Consider the following 24,380-nt stretch of genomic DNA (forward strand, 5'->3'; position numbering starts at 1 on the left):
CCCAGAATATTCCAGAAGAGACAAAACCCGGTTATTATTTCGCGTGTGACTAAATTCAATTTTTTTGTTAATAAGTGGGAATTGTATTTATCTGAACAGCATTCCATTAGAATCACGTTTTATTTGGTTTGTTAATAGTTTAGTTAACTTGTTCACTGTTAGTTAGATAAATAATTTGTTACTTGTTGACTTTAGGCAGAGTTTCGGGGAGTTATTTTGATGTAATCACCAAAATTTGCTGAAGAGCAGATCATACCACTTCACACTCACTTTTACAGATTATGAGGCGAGGTACTCCTTTGAGTGGTTAGGTGTTTGTTCTTGGAGGAGGGAATCCACCTCCGCTTCATATGCAGAAGGGATAGAGGGGAGCAATGTAGATTAAACAACACAGTTCTAAAATGTGTAGGACCTCTGGGTTCTTGTACAACATTTGAAAGGGTTAGGACACAGTGATAATTAGTAAAGCATACAAGATCATGGGTTTAATAAATGGAAGTGTTGAGTACAGAAGCAGAGAAGTTATGCTGAAGCTTTTATGAAACACTGGTTAGACCCCAACTAGATTATTGCATCCTGTTCTGGTCACCACACTTTAGAAGGGAGGATCTTTGACAGGGTTATGACCGGGTTAGAGAAGGTAAATGAAGAAGAGCTCTTCCCATTAGCTGATCATACAAGGACGAGGGGATACAGATTTAAAGTTGTATGCAGGAGATGTGGGGGAATGTGAGGAAGAACTTTATTTGCGCAGTGAATGGTATTGACCTGGAGCTCCTGTTCTACGAGGGTGGTGGAAGCAGAAATGATCGCTGATTTCCAAAGGAAACTTGGATGGACACTTGAGGGAAATAAACTTGCAAGGTTACAGGGATAGAGTGAGGGAATGGGGATGACTGGATTTTTCTACTGAGAACTGGCATAGATTTGGTTGGCCAAGTAACTTCCTTCTGCGTTGTAATGACCCTAACTCGAATGTGGTTTCAAAATGTAGTTATGATCTTTCATCTATTTGCAAATTAGTCAATGTTTGAACCTGTTTTAGATCTCTCTTGTTGAATGAAAAAGGGATGGTATTTAAAATATTTTCAGACAGCAGTACACCCTCTCCTAAACAACATCATCTTCAGTACTCTTAATGGAAACGTATCACTCCCAGACCTGTTGGTTAATTGGCTTGTTTGTTATTTACCGATTCAGAGACTGTTTCCAAATCACCATTGTGTGATTCTCATGTTTACTAAAGTAAAGAAGCCTTTTATACTGCTGTTACTATTCCCTTGGATAGTTGTGAACATTTTTCACCCATTACTAATAGTGTTTTGTTGTGTCTCATCCAAAAGACATCTTCGTTTGTTTCAAAATTAGCTAATGTAGCTCCAATATGCACTCTATTACACATCATTTGAAACTTGAGTACAGTTAAATTCCTTTTGACCTGATGCTGCCTTTTTTACTTGTTGTCCCATGACAAATCTCGGACCTCCAGTCAAATGTAGTTATTTACTGATTCGAATCCTGTGAGTGACGAAAATAATTTAGATTTTAAAGTGAGAATTTGTACACTTCTTCCACAGGTGGTCAAAACAATTGGCCTACGAGAGATCTGGTATTTTGGACTCCAGTATACAGACAACAAGGGGTATCCAAACTGGTTAAAACTTGATAAAAAGGTAGGTGTGCTTTGACAATTAAGATCAAACCTTTTGATTTTTCTTAATGAAATCACTTATGAATCCTGATTGATTCCTCATTCAAATGTCCAAAATAAGAAGCTTTCCTTTTGTCTTGGGATGGTGGGGAGGGAGAAAGTAGTATATTTAAAATTTTTCTCCCCTTTCCTATCATCAAAATAGCACATGACTTTATGCTTTACTTTACAGAATGTTGCATTTCAGTATTTTATTGCAAAGTAAGACATTGGCTGTAAGTCTATTAAAGAATGGTCGCCATTATGAATGTGGATTCGCAGCTGGGTCCAGAGTAACTAAATGCAACAAAAATTTGTCAATTTGCAGTGCTGGTGATAAACTGAATTGTGCAACTTGAAAGAAACTGGCTCTACACCTCCATATTTAAGTACATAAATAAATACACAAACCAAGAGGAAAAACTTTGTTCTTTTACTCTGCCCTCCATTTAAAAAAATATTTCTAAATTGTTGACAAATAATAGTATTTCCTGAATTAGTTGAGATCTCACTTTGGCCATTTCCCAATAAAACACAATTTGCTGATTTGAGGGATAGAGCCAAGGAAATTTACAGAAGAAAAGGAGACCATTCAGCCAATCTTGTGTGCTTGCTCCTTGCAAAAACATTCCAAAACTAATTGCAACCTGGCTCTCCTTGTATCATGGAATCTTTTTTGCCTCCTTCCTAATATATTGACATCATGGCTAAAATTTGCCCCCTGAATTACTCCAACTTAACAGTGTTTTTTTAAATAAAAGTTTAGCATAACGTTCTTCTGTGTGTGTACAGCATTCTCACTTTGTCAAGCCACCTTCAAAGATTTGTATACATTCCCACCCTAGTGTCTGTACTATTAATTGCCTTTCTCTTGTTGCAAAATTGCATCATCTCACATCTGTCTTATCCCTTCCCATTCCCAGTCCATGTCCTCCTGAATCTGTTTGAGTTTCATGTCATCATAGAATTTTATAACACTGAAGTAGGCCAGTTGGTTCATCATGCCTCTGCTGCCTCTTTTTGAAACAACAGTCATGCTTGGTCTCACATGCCTGCTTTTTGTCCGTAACCCTAAGTTCCGCATAATCATATATCTGTCCATCTCCCTTTTAGGATGATTTATGGACTCAGCTGATTTTTGAAACTTCTGATGTTCCGATTCCAGATCCCGATTAAAAGAAAAGTGCCAATACGGATATAGAATTCTGAGAAACATGGAAACATAGAAGATAGGATCAGGAGGAGGCCATTTGGCCCTTCGAGCCTGCTCCACCATTCATTACGATCATGGCTGATCGTCCAACTCAATAGCCTAATCCTGCTTTTTCCCCATAACCTTTGATCCCATTCACCCCAAGTGCTATATCTAGCCGCCTCTTGAATACATTCAATGTTTTGGCATCAACTACTTCCTGTGGTAATGAATTCCACAGGCTCACCATTCTTTGGTGCTAAGAGACAGAGAACAAAGAGTGATAGATTATTTTTCGAGTCAAGAGTGCTTTTGAAGGTCTTTTGCCAATGATTTCAAATCTTTGAAATCTGTTTAATGACACACCCATCAGAGGAAGTATTTTCCAGATCAAAATCTCTTATCTTAAGTCATCGAGCAATAATTGCATACTACTATTCAGCCCACCCACACCATGCCAGCTCTCTGGAGAGCAATCCAGTCAGTCTCATTAACCCACTACATCCCCATAGCCCCAGAAATTTTACCCTCAAGTGTCCATCCACTTTCTTTTAGAAATCATTAATTACAGAATGGTTACAACATTCAGACCAGAAGGAGCCAGTCACTTGGTGTGATTTCTGCACTTTTTCCCTTTAACCTGTTCTTTCTCCCTTTCCTAATAATCCAATTTCCCTTTGAATACCTTGATTGAAGCTGCCACCAACACACAGGAAGCGCATAAACTTTCCCTCATATCACCGTTTCATCTTTTGCCACTTACCTTAAATGTGGGGTTACAGGGATAGGGCAGGGGAGAGGGCCTGAATAAGATACTCTGAGAGTTGGTGCAGACTCGATGGGCTGGATGGTTTCTTCTGCACTGTGGGGATTCTGGTGATTCTTTTCTCTGGTTCTTGATCCTTCCATTGATGGAAAGAGTTTTTCTACCATGTCCAGACCACTTGTAATTTTGAATCTCCTCAATCTTCTCTTCTCCATAGAAAACATTCCCAACTTCTCCAATTTATAGTCAGCTGGGATCAAGTGAATCCCTTGAAGAGTATAGAGGGTGTAGGAGTAGAGTTAAGAGAGAAATCAGAAGGGCAAAAAGGGGACACGAGATTGTTTTGGCAGATAAGGCAAAGGAGAATCCAAAGAGCTTCTACAAATACATAAAGGCCAAAAGAGTAACTCGGGAGAGAGCATCTTAAGGATCAACAAGGTCATCTATGTGCGGATCTACAAGATGGGTGAGATCCTAAAATATTTCTCCTCAGTGTTTACTGTTGAGAAAATCATGCATGTTGGGGAACTTGGGGAAATAAATAGTGATGTCTTGAGGCATATACATATGACAGAGAAGGAGGTGCTGGAAGTCTTAAAGCGCATCAAGGTAGATAAATCCTCGGGACCTGATGAAGTGTATCCCAGGACGTTGTGGGAGGCTAGGGAAGAAATTGTGGGACCCCTAGTAGAGTTATTTGAATCATCGACAGTCACAGGTGAGGGGCCTGAAGATTAGAGGGTGGCAAATAGTGTGCCTTTGTTTAATAAGGGTTGCAGGGAAAAGTCTGAGAACTACAGGCCGGTGAGCCTCACATCTGTCGTGGGTAAGGTGTTGGAAGGTATTTTGATAGACTGGATCGACAGACATTTAGAGACCAAGGCCTGATTAGGGACAGTCAGCGTGGCTTTGTGAGTGGAAAATCATGTCTCACAAATTTGATTGAGCTTTTGAAGGGGTAACCAAGAAGGTAGATGAGGGCAGTGCAGTTGATGTTGTCTACATGGACTTTAGCAAGGCTTTTGACAAGGTACCACACGGTAGGTTGTTGCATAAGATTAAATCTCTCGGGATCCAGGGTGAGGTAGCTAAATGGATACAAAATTGGCTTCATGACGGAAGCCAGAGGGTGGTCGTAGGGGGTTGTTTTTCAAACTGGAGACTTGTGACCAGTGGTGTGCCTCAGGGATCGGTGCTGGGTCCACTGTTATTTGTCATTTGTATTAATGATTGGTAAGTTTGCAGATGGCACCAAGATTGGTGGCATAGTGGACAGTGAAGAAGGTTATCTCAGATTGCAATGGGATCTTGATCAATTGGGTCAGTGGGCTGACAAATGGCAGATGGAGTTTATTTAGATAACTGGGAGGTGATGCATTTTGGTAGATTGAACCAGGACAGGACTTACTCAATTAATGGTAGGGCATTGGGGAGAGTTACAGAACAAAGAGATCTAGGGGTACAGGTTCATAGCTCCTTGAAAGTGGAGTCACAGGTGGACAGAGCCGTGAAGAAGGCATTCGGCATGCTTGGTTTCATTGGTCAGAACATTAAATACAGGAGTTGGGACATCTTGTTGAAGTTGTTACAAGACATTGGTAAGGCCACACTTGGAATACTGCAATTCTGGTCACCCTATTATAGAAAGGATATCATTAAACTAGAAAGAGTGCAGAAAAGATTTACTAGGATGCTACCGGGACTTGATGGTTTGAGTTATAAGGAGAGGCTGGATAGACTGGGACTTTTTTCTCTGGAGCGTAGAAGGCCGAGGGGTGACCTTATAGAGGTCTATAAAATAATGAGGGGCATAGATCAGCTAGATAGTCAATATCTTTTCCCAAAGGTAGGGGATTCTAAAACTAGAGGGCATAGGTTTAAGGTGAGAGGGGAGAGATACAAAAGTGTCCAGCGGGGCAATTCTTTCACACAGAGGGTGGTGAGTGTCTGGAACAAGCTGCCAGAGGTAGCAGTAGAGGCGGATACAATTTTTTCTTTTAAAAAGCATTTAGACAGTTACATGGGTAAGATGGGTATAGAGGGATATGGGCTAAATGTGGACAATTGGGACTAGCTTGGGGGTTTAAAAAAAAGGGCAACATGGACAAGTTGGCCGAAGGATCTGTTCCCATGCTGTAAACCTCAATGACTCTATCTATGTCTCTGCTTAAGCATCTCTTCACCTATTCTGTTCTGAGGACAACAGTCCAGACTTTACCAGACTCCTAATTACAGAAGCCCATCATCTCTGATGCACCGCACGGTAGCACAGTGGTTAACACTGCTGCTTCACAGCTCCAGGGACCTGGGTTCGATTCCCGGCTTGGGTCACTGTCTGTGTGGAGTTTGCACATTCTCCTCGTGTCTGCGTGGGTTTCCTCCGGGTGCTCCGGTTTCCTCCCACAGTCCAAAGATGTGCGGGTTAGGTTGATTGGCCATGCTAAAATTGCCCCTTAGTGTTCTGAGATGCGTAGGTTAGAGGGATTAGTGGGTAAAATATGTAGGGATGGGGGTAGGGCCTGGGTGGGATTGTGGTCGGTGCAGACTCGATGGGCCGAATGGCCTCTTTCTGTACTGTAGGGTTTCTATGATTTCAATCTATGATTTCTCTAAACTTCTTCTATACCTGTGTTAAGCAGTTTTCCTGAAATGTGATGTTTCACATTTGTCCACATCAATCCAACTGAGGCCCAAGTAGTGCTTCATAAAATTCCAGAATGATATCTTTTCTGTTTTAATGTATAATTTGTAAACCTAAGTAACCATAGACTTTTTAACCAGCTTAAGTTGCTTACCATGTCATCTTTATGCAAATAGACGCCAAAATGTCTCTGCTCATCCAGATTTTTCAAAATCTTGCCATTATCTTTCCACATTAGTCTTCTTAAAGTGCATCACTTCACATTTCTCTCTTTTGATCGCCATCTGCCATGTTCATGTCACTTTCACCAGCCTATCAATCATCCTGAAATTTAAAATGATCTATTGCCAAATTATCTGTTGCCAAATTACATGTTGGTAAATTTTCTAATATTGGTCTCTGCACCAAAGTCCAGATAGCCTACAAAAAAAATAGAATGAGTAATGGACCCTAAGCAGATTGCAAAGATTCACAACCCTCTTGAAAGAGGAAATTCCTTCTCATCGCCGTATTCCGAAAATATAACACCCAATTCTTGATTCTTCCACAAGGGGAAACATTCTCTTTGTCGAATTGGTTAACCACCCCGCCCCCACCCAGCCAAAACAACTATTATAAGATCACCTATTATTCTTCTAAACTCCAGAGTATAGGCCTAATCCGCTCACCTTCTTCCTCACAAGGCAAATCCCCTTCCCAGTAATTAGCCGAGCCAGCCTTCCCTGAACTACTTCCAATACAAACATTACCCTGAAGTAGCAAAACCTAAAACTGTTCACAGTTCTCTAGATACAGTCTCACCAATGCCCTCTTCAGTTATAGTAAGACTCCCCTACTTTTCACTCCCCTCTGCAATAAGGGGTGCCAATCTGTTTGCCTTTCTAATTACTTGTTGTACCTATATGACAACTTTGTGATTCATATACTGATACCCAAATCCCCCTTCACTGCAGCATTCTGTAGTTCCTGACCACTTAAAAAATTTTTTTTCCTATTTTTCCAGCCAAGGTGGCCAACCACACATTTTCCCACATCGTAATACAAATGTTTACCCAGTTACTCATTTGTATCTCTTTCCAGACTCTTTGAATGCTCTTTCCTACTTATTTTTGTATCATCGGCAAATTTGGCTACAATACAGTTGGCCCCTTCATCCATGTCATTAATATAGATTGTAAATTATTGAAGCCCAGCAGTGATCCCTGTGGCACTCTACTAATTATAACTCTATCTGTGCTAGTATCACCCCTGGTTCGTATCCTGTGTTGTAAACTTCTGTGTGGCATCTTATCAAATGCCTTTTGGAAATCCAAGTACACTGTTCCCCTTTATCCATCTTGCTTGATACATCTTTAATAAACTGTAATTTGTCAATAACAAATTTCCTCTCATACAGTTGAGCAAAGTCAACATGATTTTCTAAATATCATGCTTACTACCTTAATGGTATCCAGCATTTTCCCAATGACAAGTATCAGTCAAACTGGCCCAGAGTTTCCTGCTTTCTGTCTCCTTCCTGACTTGAATTGGGGAGTTACATCTGTAGTTTTCAAATCTGCTGGAACCTTTTCCGAATCTAGGAAATTTTGAAAGGTGACAACCAATGCATCTATTCTCTCCAGTAATTTCTTTTAAGACCTTGGAATTGTTATGTTGCAGAGGTTAATCCCCTCGCTTCGTAATCTGGTGTTTGGGAAGGTGTTAACTGTTCTACATTAACGTTTAAAGGTTCATTAATATAAAGACCTGACACTCGCTTTAAGTGAATAATTAACAAATTCTTTTATTTAACCAAGTACCATTTTAATTAAAGGATGGTTTGACTGAAATGCTGGTCAAATAAAGACGAGGACTATTCAGTACCAAAACACTAATAACAGAATCTTAGTCACTCTCAAAAAATATATACAACCAGATGGCATGGAAGCTTTGGAGTTTTTTTCTGGTGATTTCTCAATCTGTAAGGTCTTTCTGACTTGCATAGAAACATGGAAGATGGGAGCAGGAGAAGGCCATTTGGCCCTTCAAGCCTGCTCCGCCATTTATTACGATCATGGCTGATCATCCAACTCAGATCATCCTAATCCTGCTTTTTCCCAATAACCTTTGATCCCATTCGCCCCAAGTGCTACATCCTGCCGCCACTTCTTGAATACATTCATTGTTTTGGCAACACCTACTTCCTGTGGTAATGAATTCCACAGGCTCACCACTCTTTGGGTGAAGAAATGTCTCCTCACTTCCGTCCTAAATGGTCTACCCTGAATCCTCACACTGTGATCCCTGGTTCTGGATTCCCCCACTATTGGGAATATCCTCCCTGCATCTACCCTGTCTAATCATAGTCCTGTTAGAATTTTATAAGTCTCTATGAAATCCCCCCTCATTCATCTGAACTCCAGCAAAAACAATCCTAACCGAGTCGATCTCTCCTTAGACATCAGTCCCGCCATCCCCGGAATCAGTCTGCTAAACTTTTCTGCACTCTCTCGAGAGCAAGAACGTCCTTCCTCAGAAAAGGAGACCAAAACTGCATACAATACTCTTGGTGTGGCCTCACCAAGGCCCTGTATAGTTGCAACTACACATCCCTGCTCCTGTACTCAACCTCTCACAATGAAGGCCTACATACCATTTGCCTTCTCTACCACCTGTTGCACCTGCATGCTTACCTTCAGTGACTAGTGCACAAGGACACCCAGGTCCCGCTGCATACTCTCCTCTCCCAATTTATAGCCATTCAGGTAGTAATCTACCTCCTTGTTTCTGCTTCCAAAGTGAATAACCTCACACTTATCCAAATTATACTACATCTGCCATTGATTAGCCCACTCGCCCAACCTGTCCAGATCATTCTGAAGGATCTCTGCATCTACGTCACAGTTCACCCTCCCACCCAACTTGGCATCATCTGCAAACTTTGAGATGTTACATTTTGTTCCCTCATTGAAATCATTAATATATATTGTGAATAGCTGGGGTCCCAGCACCGATCCCTGTGGCACCCCACTAGTTACTGTCTGCCAATTTGAAAAGGACCCATTAATTCCAACTCTTTGTTTCCTATCTGCCAACCAGTTTTCTATCCATCTCAATACCTATCATCCTCCTCCTCCTCCTCCCCCCCCCCAAATCCCATGCGCTTTAATCTTGCACGGTAATCTCTTGTGCGGGGCTTTGTCAAACGCTTTCTGGGAGTCCAAATATACCACATCTACTGGTTCCTCCTTGTCAACTCTACTAGTTACATCTTCAAAGAATTCCAACAGATTTTTCAAGCATGATTTCCCCTTCATAAATCCATGCTGCCCTGCCACTGCTTTCTAAATGCTCTGCTATAAATTCCTTGATAATGGATTCGAGAATTTCCCCCACTACCGATGTTAAACTTAGTGATCTATAATTCCCTGTTTTTTTTTCTACTTCCCTTTTTGAATATTGGAGTGACATTAGCTACCCTTCAATCTGCAGGGACTGTTCCAGAGTCTATAGAATCCTGGAAGATGACCACCAAGGCATCCACTATTTCTAGAGCCACTTCCTTAAGTACTCTGGGATGTAGATTATCAGGCCTTGGGGATTTATCCATCTTCAATGCCATCACTTTTCCCAGCACCATTTCTCTACCAATATTGATTTCCTTCAGTTCTTCCCTCTCACTAAATCTTGCATTCTCCAACATTTCTGGCATTTGATTTGTGTCCTCTTTTGAGAAGACAAAACCAAAGTATATATTCAGTTGCTCGGCCATTTCTTTGTTCTTCTGTTTCTGACTGTAGGGGACCTATTTTTGTCTTCACCAACTTCTTTCTCTTCAGATATTTATAGATATCCTGTTCGATAGATAGTGAATTCTCTTCAGAGATTGTTCTTTTTGCTGGCAGGGTGGAGAATCGCTCCAGAGATGGTTTTCTGTGCTGGTTCTCAGTTGAACCCAACTGAACTTGCGAATGAACTGGAGTCACCGGAGGCAGGCAGTTGAATTTGTGTATTTATATTCCTGATGACCGATGCATTTAGTACATCAGGATTGTGTTGATGCTGACAGTAACAGCAAAATTCAAATTCGATACTTTCCTTTTAGCTGAGTGTCTTCTTTAAACTGATAGGCTATTAGCTGAGTTTCTTTGACCTGATACGTTATCAAAATGCAACTGCCTGCAAAGCCTGTTACCAAGGCAACCCTGATACTTGGTCCTAGTTACAATTGTTGCCATTTGTGTACTCTGTATGCCTGCATTTTAAACATCCCAGCATTGAACCTAAAAACAGCTGTTTGAAGGGACCACGCACTGTTGTTGTTCTAGTATTTCACATTCTTTACAAACACTCCTTACATCTTTACAAACTCAACTTCACAACAGAATGCACACCATCTGATCCAGGGAACCTGTCAACCTTAATGGCATTAGTTTACCTAATACTTTTTCTTAGTTGTTTTAAGTTCCTTCCTCCCTTTTGCCCCCTGATTTTCTAGTATTATTGTGATGCTTTTTATGTCTTCTAAAGGCAAAATATCTGCCGTTTCCTTGTATCCACTCCCCAGCCTTATTCTCTAAGGGGCCAATATTTATTTTAGTTACTCTGTTCCTCTTCATATACTTGCAGAAACCACACCTTTTTTCTATTTTTACATTTTCTTGTCAGCTTACTCTATCTACTTTTTTTATTTTAATATTTGCCGGTTTCTAAAATTTTCCCAGCCTTTTGGCCTACTTTTAATCCTTGCAGCATAATGTGCATTTTGTTTCTGTTTGAAAGGATACAAAAGTCTGAGGACACGTACCAACCGACTCAAGAAGTGCTTTACCTGCATATCACTTCAGTATATCAGTAGCAAAAAATACTATGCGGATGGAAATCAGTGGAATGTGGCAACCCTTCATATGGGCAACTGGTCAACAAAATGCCTCATTGACCACACTCAGAACTCAGATGGGTGGCATATGGCCCTCCACTGAGAGAGAATATAGGTTGCCCATTACTGACCTAACTGTCTTGGCTTTTTAACCTATTTTTCCAATCCATTTGAGTAAATGTTGTCATCTTAGTTTTGGATTTGTCTTTATTTATGTTTTAAAGCACTCATTTCTCATACTGAATGTGAAATTCACTCTTCACTGAGGATCTGTTACTATGATATCATTAATTACTCCTGTTTCATTGAACATTACCAGATCCAAAATGGCATGTTCCCTGGTTGATTCAACAATGTATTGTTCAAATAAATTGCCTTGAGTAATTTGTCAAATGCCATTAGAAGGTCCAAATACACAACAACGGCCACTTTGCCCTCACCACCTTTTTACTTCATCAAATGAATCAGTCAATGTTGACTCTATTAGGCCATATGATGATCGCTTCATTTTAACCTCTGCATCCTTGGTCATCATGGGTGCTCTAGCTTTGGATGCACTTTTCCCCCTTCATAGGAATATGTCTACTCCATCTAAACCATTGTCTAAAGATGTGTGGGTTAGGTTGATTAGCCATGCTAAATTGACCCTATTTCAGGGGGATTAGCAGGGTGAATATGTGGGGTTAAGGGAATGGGGCCGGGGTAGAATTGTGGTCAGTGCAGACTTGATGGGCCGAATGGCCTCCTTCTGCACTGTAGGGATTCTATGATTTTATGAACCGACTCCTCCTTGAAGGCCTCCCATTGATTATTTTCTATTTTGCCAAACAATTTTTGATTCCATGCCACCTAGGCCTGATCCTCCTTGCTGAAGTGAGCTGTCATAGAAACCCTACAGCGCAGAAAGAGGCCATTTGGCCCATCGAGTCTGCACCGACCACAACCCCACCCAGGCCCTACCCTCATATCCCTCCACATTTACCCGCTAACCTACGCATCTCAGGACACTAATAGGCAATTTTAGCATGGCCAATCAACCTAACCCGCACATCTTTTGACTGTGGGAGGAAACCGGAGCATCCGGAGGAAACCCACGCAGAGACAGGGAGAATGTGCAAACTCCACACAGACAGTGACCCAAGCCGGGAATTGAACCCAGGTCCCTGGAGCTGTGAAGCAGCAGTGCCAACCACTGTGCTACCGTGCCGCCCTGTCCTCCAGCTTTAAACTTTTATGCTTGTTTACAAAATGCTCACTCATTGAAACATGCTACATTTGCCCCTCGTCATTGTCCAGAATCAGATACAGCACTGTTTTTGTTCCTGGTTGGACTTGAAATTCAGTAAACTTGTACACATTTCCAGATTTCTCCTTTTGCCTGCTCTTTACATTGTTGCTGTCCCCAGTCTATATTTGGATAATTAAAGTCTCCCATTATCATTATAGTTCATAGAATCCCTACAGTGCAGAAGGAGGCTATTCGGCCCATTGAGTCTGCACCGACAACAATCCCACCTAGGCCTTATCCCCGTAACCCCACATTTTTACCCCACTAATCCCTCTGACCTACGCATCCCGGGATACTAAGGGGTAATTTAGCATGGCCAATGCACCTAACCCGCACATCTTTGGACTATGCGAGGAAACCAGAGTACCCAGAGGAAACCCACACAGACACGGGGAGAACGTGCGGACTCCGCACAGACAGTGACCCAAGGTCGGAATTGAACCTAGGTCCCTAGAGCTGTGAGGCAGCAGTGCTAACCACTGTGCTACCTTGCTGCCCATCATTACAGTTCTTGCCTCCAAATTCGCTTTTCCATTTCCTTTTGACTGTTTGGGTAAAAGCAAACACTAATAATAGAACCTCTTGTTCCATAAATTTAATGGATTTGATTCTGTCCTTGAACTCTCCCTGCATCATCCCTATCCAGTCTAATAATACTTTTTTCTTCCATACCTTGAAGCCCAGGAAGATTACACTCCCAATTCTACCTTTCTTTGAGATTAATCTGTTGTTTCCACCATATCATACCCCTTTTCCAGTCCTCTACACCTCATTTCTCCTCTCTGGTATTCACTTCTGCCAGTTAGTTTTAACATTGCTGAGCACTAACACTGATTAACTGTGATGACCTCAGCAAGGCCCATGAAGTTGGCCTCTTGGAGTATGAGCTCCCTGATTGGGGTAATGATTGCTTGCCCAATCAGGGAGTCTCTCTTGAGGAGTTTCAGGGCTACTGACACTCCGGATTCTGACTTTATACCTGAAACACTCTTGGGAGTCCAGTTAAATTTTCAAATAAAAGGAATTTGGTGAAGGGATACCGGCTGCTGAGGAGTTATAGCGACATGGAAAAAGAATGACCATAAGGAACTTGCTTGCGAACCGCTGGTTTCACGAAGCCATTTTTAGGCATCATGCCTCTGTTTGGGAAACTGGATTCTTTGGGCCCAGTTCTCCACAGCAGGGTCAAATGTGTGCAATGCATTTGTTACTTTTTTTTAGGACTAACAACATTGTTATATGAAAAGAGAGGAGTAATTTTTCTCACTGTTTGTGGATCATCGGCATTTGCCATTATTCACAGCTTAACGTCCAGGAATTGGTGGAACTAGTGAGGGGTATTATGACCCTAAACCACCACTGATCCTGAGAAGGTACCGGGAGACAGGGCAGTCTGTTTCCAAACAAGGTTGAGACGACTGGTGGAAGTATGTGAATTTGGGTTGACGCTTAATGAGATGCTTAGAGACTGCTGGTATGTAACTATCCAGAAACACCTGTTGGCTGAAGCCTAGCTGGACTTCAAACAGGCACTATAGCTGGCCTTATCATTGGAAAATGCTGCAAGTGGGGCTGATGAGTTGCAGGGTATCCAGATGGAAGTGGACACCCATGCCAGTTCGACTGAGTTCGGGGACCACCGCTTGAGTGCAAGCGATTACATAGCCTCCGGATATTGTATCCAGATACAAGTAAACCAGATCTGCCCACAATCCAGCCCAAAAGCAAAACCAAACTTTGACCAGATAGTCAACAGTCCCTTCAGAATCCCGCCCAGCAAGGCATTGTAATTGTTGCCAGAGTCAGAGCAGCCCTCAAGACCTAGATTTAGGAAAACTACATGTAGGCCAGTGTCCAGGGAAGTGCACAGCCTGGAAGGTACACTTCCATCCGTCGTGGAACAATTAAGCTGTATAGCAATGTCCAAATCGGACCCAATTAAGATAACTGTACGATAAAATGGATGTGCAGTACTAATAGAGGTCGATAAGGGTGCGAATGTATTGGTGGTCAGAGAATCAGTGTTCAGTAAAATTTGCACTAGCTTCCAACCCTTAACTTCAATCAAGACTTCAGCATGACTGAGAACTTATACAGGGAAACCTCTGAGTATTGTGGATACTCAGTTTGCTTTAAGGAAAAAGGAAACAGAAATTAGAAGACTGGAACAAGGAGGTATCATAAAACCTGTCGCAGAATGGGCAGCACTGGCCGTGCCTATTTTGAAGCCAGCTGGTTCAGTCCATCTTTGTGGGGACTTTTAAGCAAATGATAAACTGTTATTCGCAGTTGGACAAATATCCAATTTCCCAGATCAAGGATTTATGTGTAAAGTTGGCAGGGGGACTCTTATTTTCAGAATTAGGTATTATTCATGCTTATTTGCTGTTGCAACTGAAGGAAGATTCGCAGAAATAGTCCACCTTCAATACTCTAAAAGGCCTCTGTCAATACATAAGGTTACCTTTTGGGGTATCGTCTGCCTGCTCGATCTTCCAGAAAACAATGGAGAACATGTTACATGGTTCACAATACAGGTAAAACAAAGGTGGAACACCTACAGAACCTGGAGTAAATTCTAAGTCATTTTTCATGGGCCGGTGTGTGCCTAAGAAGGGAAGAATGTGCCTTCCTGGTACTCAAGTGACCTATCTGGCATACAAATTGGACAAGTTGGGTCTACATTCATTGGTGGACTGGGTGCGGGTGATTAAAGACACTCCAGCTCCCAGGTCCATCCAGGAGTTACGGTCGTTTCTGGGGCTGGTGACATACTATGGAAAATTTATACCAAACCAGGCCTCCATCTTGGTTCCGCTACATCAACTGCAAAAAAAGGATCAAGCTTGGGATTAATCTGCCTATCAAATTCTGGCTTTAAGAGAGTTCAGGAATGACTATTATCGTTGAATGTCTTGGCAGATTATGATCCGAGATAAGAGTTAGTGCTAACCTGTGATGCATCTCCGTAAGGCATTGGGGTGGTATTAGCATGAAGATTGCCAAATGCCATATGCCCGATAGCATATGCCTCCAGGACGTTGAACGTAGTGGAAAGAAAGTACGCCCACATTGAAAAAGATGGTTGGCGGTAATAAAAAATTTCATCAATACCTTTATGGGCAGAAATTTGTGATTGTCACCGATCACAAGCTGCTACTGGGGCTACTAAGAGAGGACAAAGTGGTGCCAACGATGGCATCGGCCCTTATCCGGTACTGGGTGCTATTATTGGCTGCTTACAACTATCAGTTGGAACACCGGCTGGGAGGCAGAGTGGCAAACGCAGTTGTCATAAGTAGGCTGCCTTTAGCAGACTGATGGTACAACAAGTAGAAGAGACGGGAATGACAATGAATTTCTGGTTTCTCTTCCAGTGGCCACATATAATAATAATTGCAAAGGTTAAACAATTAATGCTGACAGGAGAAACAGAAAGACCAGTACTGCCCCTATTCCACCCGTGTTGGAGTCGGAGAGAGCAGCTCACTGTAGAAGATGGCATACTGCTATGGGGGGCATGAGTGGTTGTTCCGAGTCAGGGTCGCCATTCCATACTGGCTGAACTACATCATGGACACCCTGGAATATCCAAAACGAAGATGTTGGCAAAAAGCTATGTTTAGTGGCCCAGATTGGATGCAGATATAGCAGCGCTTATGGGTCGGTGCCAGCAATACCAGCAAGAACTAAAGGTGCCATCAGCAACTCCCCTACACCTATGGGAATGGCCAGGTAGACCATGGACTAGGCTGCACATGGGTTATGCAGGTCCATTCATGGGTTCAATGTTTCTAGTCATAATGGACAGCTACTCCGAGTAGATGAACATCCATAGGGTACATTAGGTGATCACAAAAATAATGATAGAGAAACTTTGCACTTCCTTTTCGACACATGGGACCCCAGAGGTGCTAGTCTCTGACAAATGGATACCTTTTGCCAGCTAGGAGTTCACCAGATTCATGAAATTGAATGGAATTCGTCACATCAGGATGGCACCATACCATCTATCGTTGAACGGCCTTGTGGAGAGAGCGGTCAGACTTTAAAAGCTGGTTTTAAAAAGCAGCTGGCAGCGTCAATGAACACCAAGCTCCCCTGTTAATATTTTGTTTATAGGACAACCTTCCCTTGCCCCATACAACAATGGAAAAGCATTCGCAGAGTTGCTCATGGACAGACAACTCCAAAGATGTGCAGCTTAGGTCAGGGGGATTAGCGGGTTAAATAGGTGGGGGTCAGGGGATAGGGCCTGGGTGGGATTGTTGGTGTAGGCACGATGGGCCAAATGGCCTCCTTTTGCACTGTGGGGGGAGGGGGGGTGCGGGGTGTGGATGTGTGGAGAACTTGGAAAGGCAGGAAGAAGCTCAATGCAAAGGCCACGACAACAGCCACCAGGGGCAAGAATTGGAGACCAGTGAAAAAATACTGGCAAAGAATTACGCCAAGGGTCCAGCGTGGCTACCAGGAACAGTAGACTCAAGGACGAGGCCAGTATCCAACAAAATATGCTTGGATAAGGCTTTCGAGAATAAAAACATCTGGGCCAGGTGCGGGCCTTGAAATCGCAGTTCGGCCAGGAGCTAACTATGCCCAGCCAACTGAGAACCGAGGAGCGTCCTCCTAGACTGGCTTCCTCTGCTCTCTGTCGCTCACAGTTAGGACTTAGGAGTCTGAATTGGACACTGCGGGTGGAGCCACGGCTACTCCTTTGTCTCCCGAGGAATGGAGTGAACAGGAACTCCGGCCCTTGGATCGTAGAAGACTAGCGCCTGTTGGATACACTCCACCCATGTCAGACACTGAGTTGCAGGTACCGGATCTGGTTCTGAAACATTGTGGTTCCCTGATTGAGGTAATGATTGCCTGCCCAATTCAGGAAGTCTCATCTGTATGTGTGTGTGTAATATATATATATGACTTTGTACCTGAAGCAAGTGGAATTGAGTTTGTAAATAAAGGGAAACTGGTGAAGGGAACACTGCCTTGAAGAAGTTATTTCATTAACCTTCCTTGAGAGACATTGGTGAGATCTAACCTAGCTGGTTTGTACAAATCTCTCCTTCCCTGGAACTAGTCTAATGCTTCAGGAATCTGAAGCCCTCCATCCTGCACAATTTTTCCAGCCTCGTGTTAACCTAGTCTTTACCTGAAGCAACTCTCCTCAAAAATCATCCATTGACCACAATGTTTCCTGTCAAACTTAAAGTCTAACCACGGTAAAATGGAGCCATTGCAGCATCAAGTAATTCTGAAGCACATGATTAGTTTTTAAGTTTATTTATTAGTATCACAAGTAGGCTTACATTACACTGCAATGAAGTTACTGTGAAAATCCCCTAGTCGTCACAGGTACACAGAGGGAGAATTTAGCATGGCCAATGCACCTAACCAGGTATGTCTTTCGGACTGTGGGAGGAAACCGGAGCACTCGAAGGAAACTCATGCAGACACGGGCAGAATGTGCAGACTCCACGCAGACTGTGACCCAAGCCAGGAATCAAACCCAGCTCCCTGGCGCTGTGAGGCAGCAGTGCTAACCACTTTGCCACCCTATAGACTATAAACCTCGTGTGCAAACTAAGTAATCAAAAATAAAGATAATTTCGTAATTTAGCAGAAAAAAGAATTACGATCTTTATTTTACATAGCATCATATTTCTCTGAGTCAAATTCCCAGTCTCGTCAAATTCCCTTTGTCACTCTATGCAGAATCCTCAAACTGTGCTTTCGTAAATATCTCTAATTTACCTAACCTTTTAGAAACACAGCAGTTAGAACTGATTAGTCATCCACAATGATTTAAACCTATTCAGAGACCCAGTTATAGTTGGTTAGCTACCACTGAGGTACAGCTGTAAAGTAAGGAAAATGGTTGCATTCCAGTTAGATAACACCATATCAATACTAACCAGGGAATTCCCAATCTTACCAAATACTGAGCATCAGTGTTTAGCAAGCACACTGGTTAGTAGATTTGCCAACCTCACCCTGTCAACACATTTCCCAGGGCTAACTGATTTCTGTTAACTTGTGTTATGAAGTGGAGGTGGATTCCCCCCTCAGAGAACAAACAGCTAACCACTCGAAGAGGAGTACCTCGCCTCATAATCTGTAAAAGTGAGTGTGAAGTGGTACGATCTGCTCTTCAGCAACTTTTAGTGGTTAAATCAAAATAACTCTCTGACACACACTCAAGTCAACAAGTAACAATTTATTTATTTAAACAACAATGAACAAATTAACTAAATTATTAACAAAACAAATTAAACATGATTCTAATGGAATGCTGTTCAGATAAAAACAATTCTATGTTATTAACAAAAACATAGAATTTTAGTCCCTCTCTAAATTACAACCAGGTTTTGTGTCTTCCAGAATATTCTGGACCTTCTCTGTTGATTCTCCTGTCTGAAACTTCTGTCTTCTTTGGTACCTTCGCTATCGAGATGAGGCTTCGAGCTAATAGCTATGAGCTGTGGCAGATTGCAGTTGCTCTCCTCCTCTGTTGCACTGCCCCCTTCCTTTTATACCTGCGATGACATGTCTATATCCTCCACAATATGATTGGCCCTAGGTTGCCCAAAACCCTCAAATTTAAATTTAATAGGTTCTTGGTATTTAAGTGCCTGATTCAAATTTGATTGGCTGAATTCAAAAAAATTCAGAAGCCTTAAAGTCTGTTGCCTTGGTAACCCTGCTGCTTGGCCTTCCGATTCAGATGTTTCATTTTTGGCACTCTTTGTGTACTTGCATTTTTTTTTACTTTCTAAGCACAGAAAAAAACCCCACCTTTTACCAGACAATTTTACAACTTCGCAACACTTGGCACGAAGTAAGGCTTTGAGTCCAGTTTCTTCTTGGTTTCTTTATATGGTTTAGCGATGGAAAATGGACTTTGCAGATTAAGTGATTTGTTCCTAGAAAATGGTAGTTCAAGATCAGAAAAAGTGATTACAAAGGTTGACTGGTGTTCTCATTGCATTGCATTCTTGCAATTGCCTTGTTTAGTGTACATTTAGTGTACATTTCAGAAAAAATGTAATGTAAATTAGGTTTTTAGTGACTTCTAATTAAAGACTTCTAATTAAAGTGGTGCCATTTTAATAGTGGAATGTCATTTTGATTTTGGTTTCAGAAGTGATCAAAGCGTTTGCTTTCCTGTTAGGTATCTCACCAGGATTTAAAGAAAGAAAACCCTGTTCAGTTCAAATTTCGTGGCAAGTTCTTCCCAGAAGATGTGGCTGAGGAGCTAATCCAGGAGGTCACCCAAAAACTTTTCTTCCTTCAGGTCAAGGAAGGCATTCTTTCTGATGAAATTTATTGCCCACCTGAAACAGCTGTGTTGCTTGCTTCCTATGCAGTCCAGGCAAAGTTTGGAGACTTCAACATGGAGGCACACAAAACTGGCTACCTTACATCTGACCGCCTGCTCCCACAGCGGTAGGTGAATATAAGAACTTGCACAGGAACTCGTGACTTCTCGTTTGGGCTGAATCAAGTTCAAATCTTAGCTTTCTACATAGTTCAGCCTTTGGGGGTTCTGCATTTTAAATATATATAGGCCCTGGATTTCCATAGTTATAACTTTAGGAGACAATTGGAAGAACCTCCCTAAGGAACTAATGATGATGGCTGCTCATAGGGTTAAAGAGTTCTGTGGGTCTGTCACGGTTAACTAGGGTAGGTTGGATTCTGCTTCCACCACTGTTTCCAGTTAGATATTTTTGCAGCAACTGCTTCTTCTCCAGTAGTGTCCTAAATTATTCAAGGGTTGCTGTGATTTTTACTAGGGTGAGGAGCAGGTCCCAGGTTTACCTCGACCAGGACAGGGAACATAGAACATAGAACAGTACAGCACAGAACAGGCCCTTCGGCCCACGATGTTGTGCCGAGCTTTATCTGAAACCAAGATCAAGCTATCTCACTCCCTATCACCCTGGTGTGCTCCATGTGCCTATCCAATAACCGCTTAAATCTTCCTAAAGTGTCTGACTCCACTATCACTGCAGGTAGTCCATTCCACACCCCAACCACTCTCTGCGCAAAGAACCTACCTCTGATATCCTTCCTGTATCTCCCACCACGAACCCTATAGTTATGCCCCCTTGTAATAGCTCCATCCACCCGAGGAAATAGTATTTGAACGTTCACTCTATCTATCCCCTTCATCATTTTATAAACCTCTATTAAGTCTCCCCTCAGCCTCCTCCGCTCCAGAGAGAACAGCCCTAGCTCCCTCAACCTTTCCTCATAAGACCTACCCTCCAAACCAGGCAGCATCCTGGTAAATCTCCTCTGCACTCTTTCCAGCGCTTCCACATCCTTCTTATAGTGAGGTGACCAGAACTGCACACAATATTCCAAATGTGGTCTCACCAAGGTCCTGTACAGTTGCAGCATAACCCCACGGCTCTTAAACTCCAACCCCCTGTTAATAAAAGCTAACACACTATAGACCTTCTTCACAGCTCTATCCACTTGAGTGGCAACCTTTAGAGATCTGTGGATATGGACCCCAAGATCTCTCTGTTCCTCCACAGTCTTCAGAACCCTACCTTTGACCCTGTAATCCACATTTAAATTAGTCCTACCAAAATGAATCACCTCACATTTCTCAGGGTTAAACTCCATTTGCCATTTTTCAGCCCAGCTTTGCATCCTATCTATGTCTCTTTGCAGCCTACAACAGCCCTCCACCTCATCCACTACTCCACCAATCTTGGTGTCATCAGCAAATTTACTGATCCACCCTTCAGCCCCCTCCTCTAAGTCATTAATAAAAATCACAAAGAGCAGAGGAACAAGCACTGATCCCTGCGGCACTCCGCAAGCAACCTGCCTCCAATCCGTAAATTTTCCATCCACCACCACCCTCTGTCTTCGATCAGACTGCCAGTTACCTATCCAATCGGCCAACTTTCCCTCTATCCCACACCTCCTCACTTTCATCATAAGCTGACCATGGGGGACCTTATCAAACGCCTTACTAAAATCCATGTATATGACATCAACTGCCCTACCTTCATCAACACACTTAGTTACCTCCTCAAAAAAATCAATCAAATTTGTGAGTCACGACTTGCCCTTCACGAATCCGTGCTGACTATCCCGGATTAATCCGCATCTTTCTAAATGGTCGTAAATCCCATCCCTAAGGACCTTTTCCATCAATTTACCAACCACCGAAGTAAGACTAACCGGTCTATAATTACCAGGGTCATTTCTATTCCCTTCCTTAAATAGAGGAACAACATTCGCCATTCTCCAGTCCTCTGGCACCATCCCCGTGGACAGCGAGGACCCAAAGATCAAAGCCAAAGGCTCTGCAATCTCATCCCTTGCCTCCCAAAGAATCCTAGGATACATTTCATCAGGCCCAGGGGACTTATCGACCTTCAGTTTATTCAAAACTGCCAGGACATCCTCCCTCCGAACATCTATTTCTTCCAGCCTATTAGCCTGTAACACCTTCTCTTCCTCAAAAACATGGCCCCTCTCCTTGGTGAACACTGAAGAAAAGTATTCATTCATCACCTCGCCTATCTCTACTGACTCCATACACAAGTTCCCACTACTGTCCTTGACCGGCCCTAACCTCACCCTGGTCATTCTTTTATTCCTCACATAAGAGTAAAAAGCCTTGGGGTTTTCCTTGATCCGACCCGCCAAGGACTTCTCGTGTCCCCTCCTAGCTCTCCTAAGCCCCTTTTTCAGCTCTATCCACTTGCGCTGTTTGCTTTATTCTGAACCGCACAATAGCCAATTGAGCTAATCACCCCCTCATTCTATCTAGGCTGTATCATTAGTTTAAAAAATGCACTCCTAGCCCCTCTCTTGTTCTTGTTTAGTATTGAGGTATTAATAGCTTATTTTCTATATTCAACTAGTTTTGACTTCATAAGGGAGTACAACTGAACCATTGCCCATGATGGAATGTGATCAGCTATGTATCAACTGCTCTTGCATCTGATATAAGTCGCCTTCGTGCAAATTTTCTAGTACCCTATTTCCAAGGAACAAAAGTGGCCTGGTGTTGCAGAGAATGATCATGCTCCTGTGCACAATTAATGTTTTGCCAAGCAAACATTTCCAGGGTATATGCTGTTGTTCCTGTCTTTATACAGTATGTGATTGTACTGTTTGATGGAAACTCGGCTGGAGATGAGAGTCAGCTGGTAAACTGAATTTGTAGTTGTGTGCAGGTTAGAACAGAGGCATAAATTGTTTCCCTTAGCAGTATATAAAATTAAAAGAATTATATAAAATAAAAAAATAGGACTACGACTTAACATTTGTTCAACGCCCAAAATATTTTGCCCTTTTGATTTGATTCAGTTCTTTCAACGTCATTATGTTCTGCAAAGTGAGATTTGCAGAAGCTTATAAGGTTCCTTGGTCAAAGATGTGCGGGTTAGGTGGATTGGCCATGTTAAAATTGCCCCTTAGTGTCAGGGGATTAGGTAGGCTAAATGCATGGGGCTATGGGGTAATGGGGATAGGGTCTGGGTGCGATTGTGGTTGGTGCAGACTCGATGGGCCGAATGGCCTCCTGCGCTGCAGGGTTCTGTGATTCTTTCTAGAATGTAAAAGGGTATGACTTGTGTTTTTCAGTGAAGCTGAAATTGCAAAGTGCATTTTTATAGTCTACAGCTCAAACTAGATGTTCAATCCCACTGATCTACACTGACATTTATGCTCCACATGAACCTCCTCACACCTATTGCATTTAATCCCATTAACTATATGCATTGCTCGCTTGCCCATAATAATGGAGCTGTCAAGTAGTTATGCGGAAGCTGCACTTGGTTGAGGTCATTGGGTTGCATTTAAGCTTCATATGTTTCAGATGAAGCAATTTTTAAAAGCGGTATCTCGGCCTTTTGGCTAAAATGCAAATGAGATCAAGCCTTGGAGGAAGAATTCTCCGCCTGCTCCAATCAGCTTGGCTCATGCAGATCAGGCCCAAGACAGGGTAGAGGATTGCATGCTCTGTCTTGTCAGCCTGGATCGGAACAGTCTCAACTTGTTGAGACTCTGAATTAGACTTGATTTGATTGAATTGGAAAAGTATTTTTTAAAAAAGCCCAGGTTTCTATCTCCTGAAAAGATTTGAATTGAACCCAGATGTTTGTAAAGGGCTTTTTGCTATCTGGTGGATAAATTCTAAAATATCAGCGAATTCAAGCACTGATTTAACTTTATATGCATACCACTGATCTCTTATGGCCATATCTTTGCTCAGTAAGAAGTCTCACAACACCAGATTAAAGTCCAACAGGTTTATTTGGTAACAAAAGCCACTAGCTTTCGGAGTGCTCCTTTCCAGGTGTGTGGGATTTCAGTTCACAAACAGGGCATATAAAGACACAAACTCAATTTACAAAATAATGGTTGGAATGCAAGTCTTTACAGGTAATCAAGTCTTAAAAGGTACAGACAATGTGAGTGGAGAGAGGGTTAAGGACAGGTTAAAGAGATGTGTATTGTCTCCAGCCAGGACAGTTAGTGAGATTTTGCAAGCCCAGGCAAGTCGTGGGGGTTACAGATAGTGTGACATGAACCCAAGATCCCGGTTGAGGCCGTACTCGTGTGTGTGGAACTTGGCTGTCAGTCTCTGCTCAGCGACTCTGCGCTGTTGTGTGTCGTGAAGGCCGCCTTGGAGAACGCTTACCTGAAGATCAGAGGCCGAATGCCCGTGACCGCTGGAGTGTTCCCCAACAGGAAGAGAACATTCATGCCTGTTGATTGTAACTTCAGCGGTCACCGTCCCGGCTGGAGACAATACACATCTCTTTAACCTGTGCTTAACCCTCTCTCCACTCACATTGTCTGTACCTTTTAAGACTTGATTACCTGTAAAGACTCGCAGTCCAACCATTATTTTGTAAATTGAGTTTGTGTCTTTACATGCCCTGCTTGTGAACTGAAATCCCACTCGC

The 24,380-nt window shown here is 42.5% G+C and overlaps 1 protein-coding gene across 3 annotated transcripts in view; it reads left to right on the forward strand.

Annotated features, from left to right (window-relative positions):
- ezrb (ezrin b) overlaps positions 1-24,380 on the forward strand; it is a 297,539-nt gene that overhangs the window by 95,287 nt on the left and 177,872 nt on the right. For all 3 annotated transcript variants that reach the window (XM_078229989.1, XM_078229987.1, XM_078229988.1), the window contains exons 4-5: positions 1,578-1,673; positions 19,607-19,881. In XM_078229989.1, the coding sequence (XP_078086115.1) occupies positions 1,578-1,673; positions 19,607-19,881 (371 nt within the window). The remainder of the gene's footprint in view (positions 1-1,577; positions 1,674-19,606; positions 19,882-24,380) is intronic.

The sequence above is a fragment of the Mustelus asterias genome, chromosome 15 (assembly GCF_964213995.1).
Source record: "Mustelus asterias chromosome 15, sMusAst1.hap1.1, whole genome shotgun sequence".
Classification (NCBI taxonomy): Eukaryota; Metazoa; Chordata; class Chondrichthyes; order Carcharhiniformes; family Triakidae; genus Mustelus; species Mustelus asterias.